Source organism: Rhineura floridana, chromosome 4, assembly GCF_030035675.1.
Source record: "Rhineura floridana isolate rRhiFlo1 chromosome 4, rRhiFlo1.hap2, whole genome shotgun sequence".
Classification (NCBI taxonomy): domain Eukaryota; kingdom Metazoa; phylum Chordata; class Lepidosauria; order Squamata; family Rhineuridae; genus Rhineura; species Rhineura floridana.
This window is the reverse complement of record NC_084483.1, coordinates 65,618,262-65,631,177: the sequence shown is the minus strand read 5'-3', so window position 1 is coordinate 65,631,177 and position 12,916 is coordinate 65,618,262. Positions and strand designations below refer to the sequence as shown.

The 12,916-nt window shown below is 44.4% G+C and overlaps 1 protein-coding gene across 2 annotated transcripts; it reads left to right on the top strand.

Annotated features, from left to right (window-relative positions):
- The first annotated feature begins 2,491 nt into the window (after positions 1-2,491).
- On the top strand, positions 2,492-12,322 carry LOC133383123 (terminal nucleotidyltransferase 5A-like). Of its 2 annotated transcripts, none has more exons than XM_061623209.1 (3): positions 2,492-2,849; positions 4,964-5,507; positions 7,198-12,322. In XM_061623209.1, exons 2-3 carry the CDS (start codon positions 5,046-5,048, stop codon positions 7,975-7,977), a joined length of 1,242 nt encoding a protein of 413 aa, XP_061479193.1. In that variant the 5' UTR covers positions 2,492-2,849; positions 4,964-5,045; the 3' UTR covers positions 7,978-12,322. The 2 variants fall into 2 exon arrangements, with proteins under 2 accessions (XP_061479193.1, XP_061479194.1); XM_061623210.1 differs by lacking the exon at positions 2,492-2,849 and adding an exon at positions 4,140-4,562.
- Positions 12,323-12,916: the final 594 nt, after the last annotated feature.

Here is a 12,916-nt window from a genome sequence, read left to right as displayed (position 1 = left end):
TGGAATGAGAGAAATCTACTGATATTTGGCCTGATGTGATTTTAAAAAAATAGTCCACAACAAAGCAGCAATAAAGTCTGCAAAAGTCGCATCTTAAAACAGGTGACACAGTGGAGTCAAAGCAGAGCAAGAGTGAGATTGGCAGTTGTGCTTACAGTATTTTGGACTCTGCAGTCAGCAGGATGGTCTACTCAGTTCCTTCTGCCAGAGTATTTTGTGTTGTCTGCAGAATCAATAACTAACCAATGAAGCTTTTTAAGAGGGTTTCTAGTTGTTTAGCCCAAGCCCAACTCAGTCCAGGCCTATGATTGGTCTAGTTCAGACTCGGTCCAGGACTATGATGATTGGTATAGTTTGGGCAGTGGTTTATTTGAAGTATAGAACATAACTTGTGTCCATGGTATTCCTTCCACTCACCTGCCTCATGGCAGCCCAGAAGTAATAAAAAAGAACTCAGTTCGGCCTAGTTCTACTACTACTACTACAAAAAAAAGCCCTGTCTGTGTGTATTATGCCACTTTACTTCAAATGTTTTGAGCCAGACCTGCAAAGCTTGGGGCTCCTGCTCATTCTGGCAGGGTGTCCCCCTGGATATCTGCCCCCAAGCCCTGCCTTGATGGCCTCAGTTTTTATTCAAGAGTGTAGCAAGGGAAGAAAGGGTTATTTTCCCCCACTCCATACCTGCTCTGTTTTTGTCTTGTCTTGGTTTGAAGGGGGGGGGGTTTAGGAAGCTTGAGATCATTTGCAAGTTCTGAGTATTGGTGCAAGTTTTTTAATGGGAAAACTTCCATTGATCTTATAAAGATACAAGAAACAGAATCTGATTATTATTCTCTTTTGCACTTACATTACATTTTAACAGCAATCTTCCAAATGAGTCCCGTGCTCTGCACTGTTCTGCCAGTGGATTTTTTTCAGTGTGCATCAATTTCATCCCTTTGGAAGAAAAGCCTTAATCAAAATCTTTACAGAATATGTCCTTTGTGTAGTTACCATGCCATGAGCACTCCTTCTCCCTTTAGTCCTTTGCAACTGCATGTCTGCAAAACCACATGCCAAATCTATCTACAGTATGTCTTTCTTATGCCTGGACTCTGTAAATTTGCTCTGGTGCAAGCTAGGGCAGGGTGGACTTGAGATCAAATGCAAATTAAGACTCCAAAGAGTGCTTTTATTGGTTTTCTGATCTGCTCATTCCCCCCCATTTTAAATTATAGGAAGCCTATGTGCAGGAAAAAAAACAGTGTGGCATAGTGGTTATAGTGCTGGACTGCGACCTGGGAGACCAGGGTTCGAATCTCCACACAGCCACGAAGCTCACTGGGAGACCTTGGACCAGTCACTGCCTCTCATCCTCAGTGGAAGGCACTGGTAAACCCCTCTGAATACTGCTTACCATGAAAACCCTATTCATAGAGTCACCATAAGTCAGGATCAACTTGAAGGCAGTTCATTTCCATTTCATGTGCAGAAAATTGTGGTTGAGAAGGATGAGAAACCGTCAAGCCCTGAAGAGATGGAGCCTGTCCTGTGGTATTTTACTAAACAGAGAACAAACAGTGAATCATCACTGTAAGAACTCAGCAGAACCAGGACTGAGTTCTACTGAAGGGCTGAGGAAGAAGACCTTCAAGGGCACAGGCTTTACCTATCACAGAGTACATAATCTGTTTAGGGTGGGAAGATTTGAAGAGGGTTGCCTCCCAATTTTGACAGTCTATTGGAGCACTCTGCACTCTCTACCCTCTGAGGGAGGTGCTGAAGTGCAGGGATTTCAAAAGGTGAAGACACAGGCACAAAGAGGAAAGAGTTTGTTCTCCCTGGGTTCATGTGGCACACTAGGAAAGAATATTGCTTGCTCGTTTTTCTTTCTGTTTAGGAAAAAAGGGGATAGAGTTTTTAATAAGTGATCTTGGGCCACACAGTCTCTCCGCCTAACCTACCTCACAGGCTTGTTGTGAAGATAAAATCAAGAGGCAGAGAATCATGTTTGTCCTTCACCTTGAGCCCCTTGGAGGAAACATGGGATATACACGCAGGCGAAATTCACTTGCTAAGCCCAGCAGCTGAGGAGGGCTATACCATCCCCTCCATCCCATAATTCCTTCAGCGTTTGTAGTGAACATTTTGTAGCATTTCGAGCTCGTGTTGCCAACAACCGGCCCGAAGACAGCTCCCCCCCCCCGCCCCCGGCTCATGGGAAGGGAAAGAAGGAAAGACCTTTTTTTTTTCCACCCGTATCCCCGCGCCGAAGTACGACGACGCTCCTAAGACGCAGGCTTTTCCAATGCCTGTGAATAGGCAGCTCTTCTGTGCGTGGGCGTTTTTACTCGCCCCTCCTCCTCATTCACTCGGAGCTGGCACGCTTACGCCGTCTCTCCAGCCGTTCTCCAATTGGCTCTTCACCCTAGGGGCCCGAAGGAGGAAAATACATCATCACGCCCAAGCCAGCGGTGATTGGCGAAGCCCTTCGTACATCACAGCCTTTCGGAATCGCCCTGCAGCTGTTGCTGGAACGTCAGTACCTGTGACGTTCTGCCCCGCTCCTATTACTGCTCTTCAAGCAGCTGCTGGTGTTGTGTTTAAAGTCCCCCTCTCCTACTCTCTCTCGATCCTTCACCTTCCCGCGGGAAACGTGACAGCCACCTCTTCATCCGTGCACGAGACATCGCCCACCAATCCTGTGCTGTCATGCCTCTAAAGCCCTACGCACTCATATATAAAGAGGAATTTAATCTGCGCAGGTGGAGTCTCTGGAAAATCGTGTTTTACCCCTGCGTTGCTAAGCTGGCAAGTTGTGGTGTGATCTCGTACTGAAGAATTATACTGCTGGAAGAGAAAGAAAAAGAGTGAGTTTTCTGCATATCATTTCTCCTTTATCGATTGTGCATGCATTATCAGATGAAAACTTTTCAAGAACATCCGCAGCTTTGTAAAAAATAAAATGTAACCCTTATTGGATAACATTTTATGATACTTTTTTTTCTCTAGTAAAAGAAGTGTAGCAGTAATAAAATGGAATAGTTGTTAAAGCAGACTGTTTGAACGGTTACTTGCATTATGCAAACCCTCTGTGTCCTACGTGAGCCACAGGAAGGATGTCCGCCCACCCCCGTGTCCTGTTTCTGCGCAGTTCCAGCTGTATCCAGAATCCTGTCACAAAGCGTCTTGAACCCCATCTTAAGCCCCCTTTACTCCACTGGGATATATTTCCAAAGACACCATTCGGAACTCGGGATTTGGCTACCAAGTGCATAACCCTACCAAGCTTTATTCCGGGGAGGGGGGTCGGGGGAGTAGCGTCGACAGCCACGAAATGTGGGGGCTTTTTACCTCGGCTTTTTAAGAAACCCGCCGGGGGCTGTTGGCCACTTTCTCCCTGTTACATAAGTGGTGTGAAAAACCAGGCGGCATTTCTGCTTCGCTAGTCTAGGCGCAGCGGGATCTTTCTCGGCCCCTCCGGGCGCTATAACATAGCGAGTGAGTGCAACGCGTGCAAGCGCTTGTGCTTTCCCTTTCAGCAGTTGCTTTTGTTCCATAGACATCAATGGGAGCCTCTTTAAGGTGTAAACTGCAGCCATCCCTCAGATAGCGCAGCCTCCTGTTCCTTTTTTCTGGACTGGTCTGACAATTCCAGAGGGGGAAAAGGGGAAGCGGGCGCGCTGTGGAGTGAGCGCTCTGACCACGGCGTGCAGTTACAAACAAAACGGAACTCTGGGCTGTCTGGGAATCCAGAGAGCGCCTTCCGAAAGGGGCACAAAGCAGTTCCCTCCCAGAGACCCCCAGCTGGCTTTTCATTAGGGTGAGCTTCCCCAACGCAGGCTGCAACCGATCCCATCCCTGGCAACCTCCCCGACCCTTTCGGCTCAAGGCAATTGCAAAGCACATCCTCGGCAGCGAGAGCCAGAGAACGTGCCACATCCAGGCTGATATCGCTTCCCACTCTCTTTTCCTGATCGAACGCCCGCTGGTCCCTAGTGGCCTCGATAACACGTTGCAGACCCCTTAGCTACAAAGCCCCGTGTCCGTTTTCTGCCAGCCCCTTCCAGGAAGTTCCAGCGGGATCCAGATCACTCCGACTTTCACCTTTCTTCCCCGTCCAGAAGGGAGAGAATTCGTTGGCGCGGGAGGAAAAAGGAGGAGGAAGCAGCTCTAGAAAAGCGGCTGTGAGAAGCACAGCAACCAGCTGTTTATGCAAATAAATGGGCGTGTCGGAAAAGTGGACGGGGAGAGAAGAAGCGTCGATATGCAGATGAGAGGGGCGTGGGGAGCGGAGGGTGACTCGGATCCCCGGAAGAGCGAGAAACCCCGTATAAAAAACTACTGAGGACATTCCCAGGCAGAACTCGTGAAAGCTCCAGAGACAGCCTTGCCGTGCGGGGCAAGGGGGAGCCGACGGCAGAACGGCGCATGCCTGCATGAACCCATCTGAGCAAGCGTTGCCCGCTACGCCAGGCGGTTCCTCCGGCTGTGCGTAGCTGTACAGTCTGCCTGCACCCCTTGGCTCCACAGGCTTCCCTGCTGTCCGTCAGAAAGGCAGTTCGATCGCGCCCGCGGTGCAGGTGATCTGGCGCAAGCCCGGGTGTGTCCCTTTAGAGCAGCCTTTCCCAACCGGTGTGCCTCTAGACGTTGTTGGACCACAACTCCCATAACCCTGAGCCACTGGCATGCTGGCTGAGGCTGATGGGAGTTGTGGTCCAACAACATCTGGAGGCACACTGGTTGGGAAAGGCTGCTTTAGAGCGCCGCGCCGCGCGATCGCAAGTTGGAGGGGCTCGCCGCTTTCCCCTGTGCGGGGCGGGGAGCGCGTAGGAAGGGGCTGAGATTCACAAAACGTTTCAGCTCCCTAATGGGATTCCTTCAAGAGGAAGCGGCTTGAAGATAGCAGTCCTGATCGTAAAGTATAATTCACTGACACTGACGGTGTTTGCTTTCCTGTTGTTGTTTTTTAACCCCTCTCTAGAAGTGGAGCAAGACGAAAGCTTGAAAAGACAACGGCTCTTTTTCTTACTTGATCTGTTGAAACTTGCAAAAGGCGCTGGGCCATGGCAGATGAGGAAAATAGTCGCGACGGCGACAGCGGCGGCAGCCCTACTGAAGCCGTTCCCGAGCCGTGCCTGGGTTGCTGCGAGAGCAGCCGCTGCAACGTGCTCAGCTGGGAACAAGTGCAGCGCCTGGACCGCATCCTGAGCGAGACCATCCCGATCCACGGCCGGGGCAACTTCCCCACGCTGCAGATGCAGCCGCGACAGATCGTCAAGGTAGTGAGGAGCCGCCTGGAGGAGCGGCGCATCGGCGTGCGCGATGTGCGCCTCAACGGCTCGGCGGCCAGCCACGTCTTGCACCAAGACAGCGGCCTGGGCTACAAGGACTTGGACCTCATCTTCTGCGCTGACCTGAAAGGCGAAGCCGAGTTCCAGACGGTCAAAGACGTCGTCTTGGACTGCCTTTTGGATTTCTTACCGGAAGGAGTTAACAAAGAGAAGATCACCCCGCTGACCCTGAAGGTAAATTTCATACACGCGCATTCCCGCCAGGCTGGGAGGACTCCCGTGGCTTCGCTTGGTTCTGCAAAAAGGGCCGCCGCAGAACGCCGGAGGCGGACAGGGTGATGTAGCAGGGAGATGATACAGCCGCTAGCACAAGTTGGCGGATATTTTAGCTTGCAGCAAAAAACCCAAACCAAACAAATGCTTCCCCGCCCCCCAAGAACGGGATTAGAGATAAACATGCAGGTCCCTCCCTTCAAGCTGACTGAAATACTAACTTGGCATGGCTCAGAACGATCGCTAAGGTGATTCTGTGTGTGTGTGTGTGTGTGTGTGGGCGCACGTGCTATTTATCAATTTAATTATTTGCCTGCGACGAGGAAAGAGTCGCACATTGCTTGATCCATAGCTGAGATAAACCGAAGCACACGAATTTAGACAGACTTAGTTCTGTTGCTTTCACATTAAACTGAGGCATTTTAACTATGCTTACTTCCTTTTAATTGGTTGGTGGATTATGACCACTGGAGGGGCATGGTGCTTCTCTTCTTGCTCTGCGGATTCAATGCAAAGGCTGCATTTACTGTCATTCTGCCCAAATACTCTAATAACGCTATTCAGCAATTCAGTTAGGTATTTTGAGAACCCTCTCTGTGTGTGCATGCCTGTGTTGCTGGACTTCCACAGACCTTTGCCCCCCAAATAAGTCTGATTCCCTTCACTGTTTTATGTTTAAACACCTTTAGAGTACTGATTACTGTAAGTGACTTAGGATGCAATCCAATATACATGTGCCTGGGAGTAACTCCCATTGAACCCAATAGATCTTACTTCTGAGTAGGCATGAATTGGATTGCACTGTTAATTAAGGCCGGTGACACCAGACTGCCTTGAAGTACCCTTTTAAACCAGTGATGTCATTAGATAATTTTAGTTTCTGGACTTGATGGCTTTATGGACCCTGCCCCATTCTTCAGATGGCTGTGTGTATTATATCGCTTTGCTTCAATGGTGGTGAGCCACACCTGTAAAGTTTGGGCCCCCTCCTGCTCATTTTGCTGAGTGGGGCCCTTGATATCTGCCCCCAAGCCCCGCCTTGATGGCCTCACAGTTTTTACTCGAGTGTAGCAAGGGAAGAAAGGATTAATTTTCCCACTGCAAACTTGCTGTTTTTGTCTTTTCTTGGTATAGAGAGGGGGGAATTTATGAAGCGTGAGATCATGTTGAAAGTTCCCAGACTATTGGCGCAGGTTTTTAAAGTGAAAACTTCCAGTGACTGTATAAAAAGACAAGAAACAGAATCTGTTTAATATTCTCTTTTGCACTTGCTCTATATTTTAACAGCAGTCTTCCAAATGAGTCTCGTCCTCTGCACTAATCTGCCTGTGCATGCGTTTCATCCCTTTGGAAGAAAAGCCTTAATAAAAATCCTTACAGAATATGTCCTTTGTGCAGTTACCACGCCAGAGCACTCCCTCTCCCTTTAGTCCTTTGCAACTGCATGTCTGCAAAACCACATGCTAAATCTGTCTAGTGTGTCTTTCTTATGCCTGGGCTCTGTAAGTTTGCTCTGCTGCAAGCTGGGGCAGGGTGGAGCTGGGATCATATGCAAATTGAGGCTCCAAAGAGGAGGTGCTTTTATTGGTTTCCTGATCTGCTCATTTCCCTCCTCCTTCTCCCCCCCCCCGCCATTTGTTTCAAATTGTAGGAAGCCTATGTGCAGAAAATGGTGAAAGTGTGCAATGATTCGAACCGATGGAGTCTCATCTCCTTGTCCAACAACAGTGGCAAAAATGTGGAGCTGAAATTTGTGGACTCTCTGAGGAGGCAATTTGAGTTCAGCGTAGATTCCTTTCAGATCAAGCTAGACTCTCTCCTCCTTTTTTACGAATGTTCGGAGAACCCAATGACGGAGACTTTTCACCCAACTATCATTGGGGAGAGCGTCTATGGGGATTTCCAAGAAGCCTTTGATCACCTTTGCAACAAGATAATTGCTACCCGAAACCCAGAAGAGATCAGGGGAGGTGGTCTCCTTAAGTACTGCAATCTCCTCGTAAGGGGCTTCAGGGCTGCCTCTGAATCTGAGATTAAGTCCCTCCAGAGGTATATGTGCTCAAGGTTTTTCATTGACTTCTCAGACATTGGGGAACAGCAGCGGAAGTTGGAGTCGTACTTGCAGAACCACTTTGTGGGACTGGAGGACCGCAAGTATGACTATCTCATGACCCTTCACGGTGTGGTGAACGAGAGCACAGTGTGCCTGATGGGACATGAGAGGAGACAGACTTTAAATCTTATCACCATGCTGGCCATCCGTGTACTAGCTGAGCAAAACATCATCCCCAATGTGGCTAATGTCACCTGCTACTACCAGCCAGCCCCGTATGTAGCAGATGCTAACTTTAGCAATTATTACATTGCCCAGGTTCAGCCCATGTTCCCATGTCAGCAACATACGTACTCTACTTGGTTGCCCTGTAACTAGCCATTTTAATAGACTTGGTGGGGAATGTGTTTTCTATCAAGCAAATAAAGGGAAGGTAGGGCTCCCCCTTTTTTAAAAATACAGTGGGGTGTTTTTTGTGCAGTGGTGGTCTGCTCCAGTCTTGAAGCTTGAGGAAAGCTGTTGGTTCTTCTGTCTGATGTAATGGAGCATGATTTAGAAAAGAACTTTAAAAATAATTGGATTCTACCCCAAAGCCCAGAGGCCTGTCATGAAAAGCAAACAGGTTCCCTTGAAATAAACCTGGGAGGAATGCTTGATGACAATATAGGTTGGCAATACCTGCTCCCATAGCTATGGCATAGTGAAAGTTGGGAAACCTTTATTTTTTTTAAAAAAATGGGATCTTCAAAAAAAAGGGGGGAATACAAGTGGGGGCAGGGAGAAAGCTAAATAGGTATTTAGGAATTTAAAGTTAAAGTCATAACACAGGGATATGCTGGAAGAAGATCTATTTTGGAATTACTGCCTTTGGGGCATGTAGTGGAATGAACCCATAGAATGTATAGCTTGCTTGAATAGCAAGCTTTAAGAGAAACAGCTTTCTCCAAAAATTATAATAATTAGAAAAACAACAGTAGAGGGGTACTGTTGTTATTGTTGTTGTTGTTATTATTATAATTATTATTATTTTAAAGAGGAAGAAGTGGTGGGGAGAAGGACTGTGGCAAAAGTCATTATTTCCAGCTGTGTGCACGCATCACATTTTTAAAAAATATGGGAAAGCAAGAAAACCAGCTGTAGCAAGCATCTTATGCTTCGGGACCAAAGATTTCACAGATAAGTTATCCAAGCAAAGAAGAAAATGTACTAGACTATTATAAGATAGACATTACTATATTTGTACACGCTAATGTTAAACAAAAGTGCCTGATGCTTTCAGAAAATTTGAAGTGAGAAGAATATAGTTTTGTGGTTTAACCTTGCATTTTGTTTTTTATCAGGGACACAAGAAACAAAAAATAAGCTTGTGAATAAATGGTGGAGGAAATGCCTATATTTTTTCCTGGCAAATACCTATATAAATTTTATATTGTTGGTGTGATGTTATCATAGGTTCATGTGTGTATATTGGGGTGTGTATGTGTGTGTACTGACGCGTTAAAAACACATGCATACACAGACATATTTTCAATAAGGTCTGGGATAATGTAGCAATTTTAAGGAATGTTTTAAATAAAATACAGCGTGTTTTCCAGTCTGCACTAGACCACCAAATTGCACTAAACAAACCACTCATAAATAAGGTGGGATTCAAATGATGTATTTGTTTGCAAGAACATAACAGAAAACTCCATTGGGTTACATGTGAGCCATGTCAGGAGAAACATTTAACCTGCTGATCCTTTCTTCCTCTACTTTGTACTGTGATATGGTTTTGACGCTTAACTCCCCAGTTCATTGACTGCAGGCCTATACGATGTGTAAACACCCATTGGAATTTGGCTCAAATGGATAAGTGCCCATGATAGCTATGGAGTGTTGCCTTAGGTGGTGATTTGGAAACTAATTAATATTGAAAAAGAGCAATGCACTGTGCCTTCCAGGACCACTAAAAGTTAGTAAATGTGAAATGAACCATTATGAAAACTGTTACACGGATGTTTGAAATCTATATTTTATATTTACACACATATATTTTTATGCAACTATTAAACATCTTTCATCTGGTTGTCACACTGCATTTTCCAGCTTAGTACTATCTTATTTGAAATGACTAATCTTTGCATTGGGACAAATAACTATCATTTAATTTCCTTTCATTCAAGTGATGAGCGGAGAGTTAGAAATCATCTTTCTGGGAGATTTCCTTCCCCTTTGTGGTGATGATTATGCAAATGAGTTTAACTGTTTCTCCCCCTCCCCTCCCCCACTTTTTCTTAATCCCAATTTCCGCCACTGGTCTTTTAAAAGCAAACAAAAATCTAACTGAATATCTTGGTCACAATCAAGCTCAGAGTGAAGAGCTCTTGAGTCCAGGCACATACAATGTTTGGGTTTCGCTGTTCTAAGTCCAAACCTGTGCTGGATTGTGACCTACAGTTTGTTTTCTTAATGCTAAGAAAGGAAGTAAAGGTTATGGTTTGGAAGAGGAAACTGAACCGTGCCACCCACCAGTGAGGAATCAATCAAAGGAGAGAAGTACATGTGGCACAGCACAGTGTTCAAGCAACATAAAATATTTAAAATGGAGGGATTAGTAAGCTGCTAAGTGCTAATCAGGCAATTTAGGATCCCTTTGTCCTCGTTAAGCAACTGCCAATGCATTTGCCCTTTCCCCCCTTTAAAATTATAAAATCCTTCTGTTTACTCCAAGTCCTGGCAAGAAATGTAAACTTAATTTCCATGTTCTGTCTTGAAAGTCCCAGTCATCGCTTTTGCCTGCCTGTTAGTTACATATTGTTTCTTTTTAAAGACAAAACTATATATATGGTCAGATCAGTTATGAAAATGCAATGATTATTTCCATTGGCTCATTACTATCCAGGAGGGAGATGTGTTTTGTCAAAACCAGAGTCTAGCCTTTCCTGCTCAGAGGGATTTCTGATGGAAGCTGAGCAGAAGACTGGAGAAATAGGATCAGCTGGTAATGTGGTATTGCCTTTCCTACCACAGCTATTTTGCTGCAAATGAATGAGTCATCTGCTGTTGAAAAGGGTTTGGGGATATTTGGCAGTGCCTCAGCCACAAATTGCTGATAATACATATATGTATTTTTTTCCTTTGGAGCAGCCTTTTCCATCTTTTATTAAGAAAAACCAAGCACTGTTGTTGTCAGTCTGGGATGACAGGTCGCTCGCCCTCCCCCACCCCTTGTAGTTCAAGTAACAGTTGCATTTCAGGTCATCACCATATGGTTATCTCTCTTACAACTTTAAGGGTCCCGCAAGTTGCCCAAGTTGCAAAATTCATGGGGTGTTGTTGTAACTGGTTGGCGGTGGTGGTTATTTTGAAATTGTCTGGTGATAGTGATGAGAAGAAGCTATGACTCCAGAGTCCAGGTCAAACCTAAAAAAAGTATCTTTCAAAAAAAGAGGGGTTCTGCAGACCCAGCTCTTCGTAAGAGACCAACCACAATATAATCCCCCTTCCCTCTCTAATTTTAATCAACTCGTACATTTACAGGAAGGAAATGCTTGTTATTTTTTAGCTTCCTTTCCTATTCATTCAGCAGAATTTAAGCTTAAAATGTGTTTTTAAGAAACAAAACTTGTTTTGCAATGCTAACCTACTATAGGGTGTCTCAGTTATCTACAGTCTAATGGTTTGTGTTAGTCTTGGATTAATTGTGAATGAAGGAGGAACAGAATTTGTTCTAATATAATGTGGGGGGAGGTGAGGAAGAGAAAGACACATCAGATTCTTTCAAAGTTCAGTAGAATCCACAATCAACAGTTTTTATTCTGAAAACTCTCTTGTCCATACCTGTTATGTGGACTCCAGGTGATTGCTTGTATTGTTACACTTATGTAAATATCACTTTCATTTATCTAAATATGTCATTGTCAGTCCTGGGTCCTTTCAGTTCAGATAAATGGAATTATACTGTGTATGTGTAATCTGCATTATGCAGAAACAAAAGAAGATTTTTTTGGGTGGGAAGCAAAACAAAAACTAAGAGGCAAAGAAAAATGGAAGCAGGATTTATGTTTTTCATAACTGTTTAAATGCTTTAAAATGTGTTTGCTGCTATGTATTGCACAAAGTTTCATGCATAGCTTATAAATGCTTGTTGTAAAATGCTTGATATTATATTGAAGGCTCTTATCAATTCAGAGAAAGCTTTAATAGTTAATAGAAAGAAAAATGTGTAAAAGAAAATGAAAAGAGAGGGAGAGAAATATCTATCTATGTCATATTCAGCACTTTTGTCTTTTTCCTGTTTTGTTTTGTTTTGAAGGGGTGTGTGGCTTTCTCATTTCCAGTGCAACAGAGAAAATCCCAAATCCATATACAGGTTTTGCTGTTTCCTTTGTTAGCAAGCTGCTACTGCAACTAGTTAAACACCACAGGACTGGCTGAATGTGGTATCACAAACTCTTGTGGTCTGTAGTAAGCGATGCTGAATTTGTTCTCCTTTGGAATTCTGCACAACTGTAATCTTTAGCAAGACATCCTGTTGCATCAAACTGCTTCCCTTGGACTGTTCCTTTCAGAACGTTTTAACTCTGGGTTCTGTTGCAGGCTGAAACAAAGAGCATATGGAAAACAGACACTTTTAACCAACAAAAGTGTTTGCTTCAGCGCTACAGGGAAGAGATTGTGAATTTTGTTTACAGCATCCAATATTTGGATTTTTTTGGTAAATAAAATGTTATTTTTTCTATTTTTCTGTGTCTGGTATTTTCAGTGTTTCAGACAATTTTGGTCTTTTTGTGATGAGTACAGACTGGCTTCCATTAGAAAGAACAAAGTCACCTCATTTGTCAGAAGCAGTTTTTTAGATGGAAGACAGTGTAAATCTGAAAAGCTCAAACAATTCGGACTGGCTTTCATCAGTAGCAAATGAATCCAAATAATCAGGGCCACCATGCCAAAGCATTTGACTAGACATTGAGTAATGTAAATGATAGAAACTTCAGAGTGCTGTTGGACTATGAGTCCTAATGAAGCTGGTGAAATTTCAGAAAAAGCATTGCACTTCAGGTGCAAAGCAATCTTATGATTACACATTTGAAATGAAATGAAATGAATCTTTCTAGCTCAGAACCATACACTACCATTATTAAACACATGTAAAAGGAAAATACAAATACATATTAAAATACAAGTCATATTTCAACAAAACACAGTTCAACAACACAGTAAAAGAACAATGCATTTCAAATAAAATTTCTTCTCTCAAGCGAAAGACATCCTGACCCATACCTTGTCTTAGTGTATACATACTAGTCATAATAGCATTGGGGCACATCCCCAT

Coding starts and splice junctions, on each gene's coding strand:
- LOC133383123 (XM_061623209.1), top strand. CDS start 5,046: ATGGCAGATGAGGAAAATAGTCGCGACGGCGACAGCGGCGGCAGCCCT. Junction 5,508..7,197: donor TCACCCCGCTGACCCTGAAG/GTAAATTTCATA, acceptor TTCAAATTGTAG/GAAGCCTATGTGCAGAAAAT.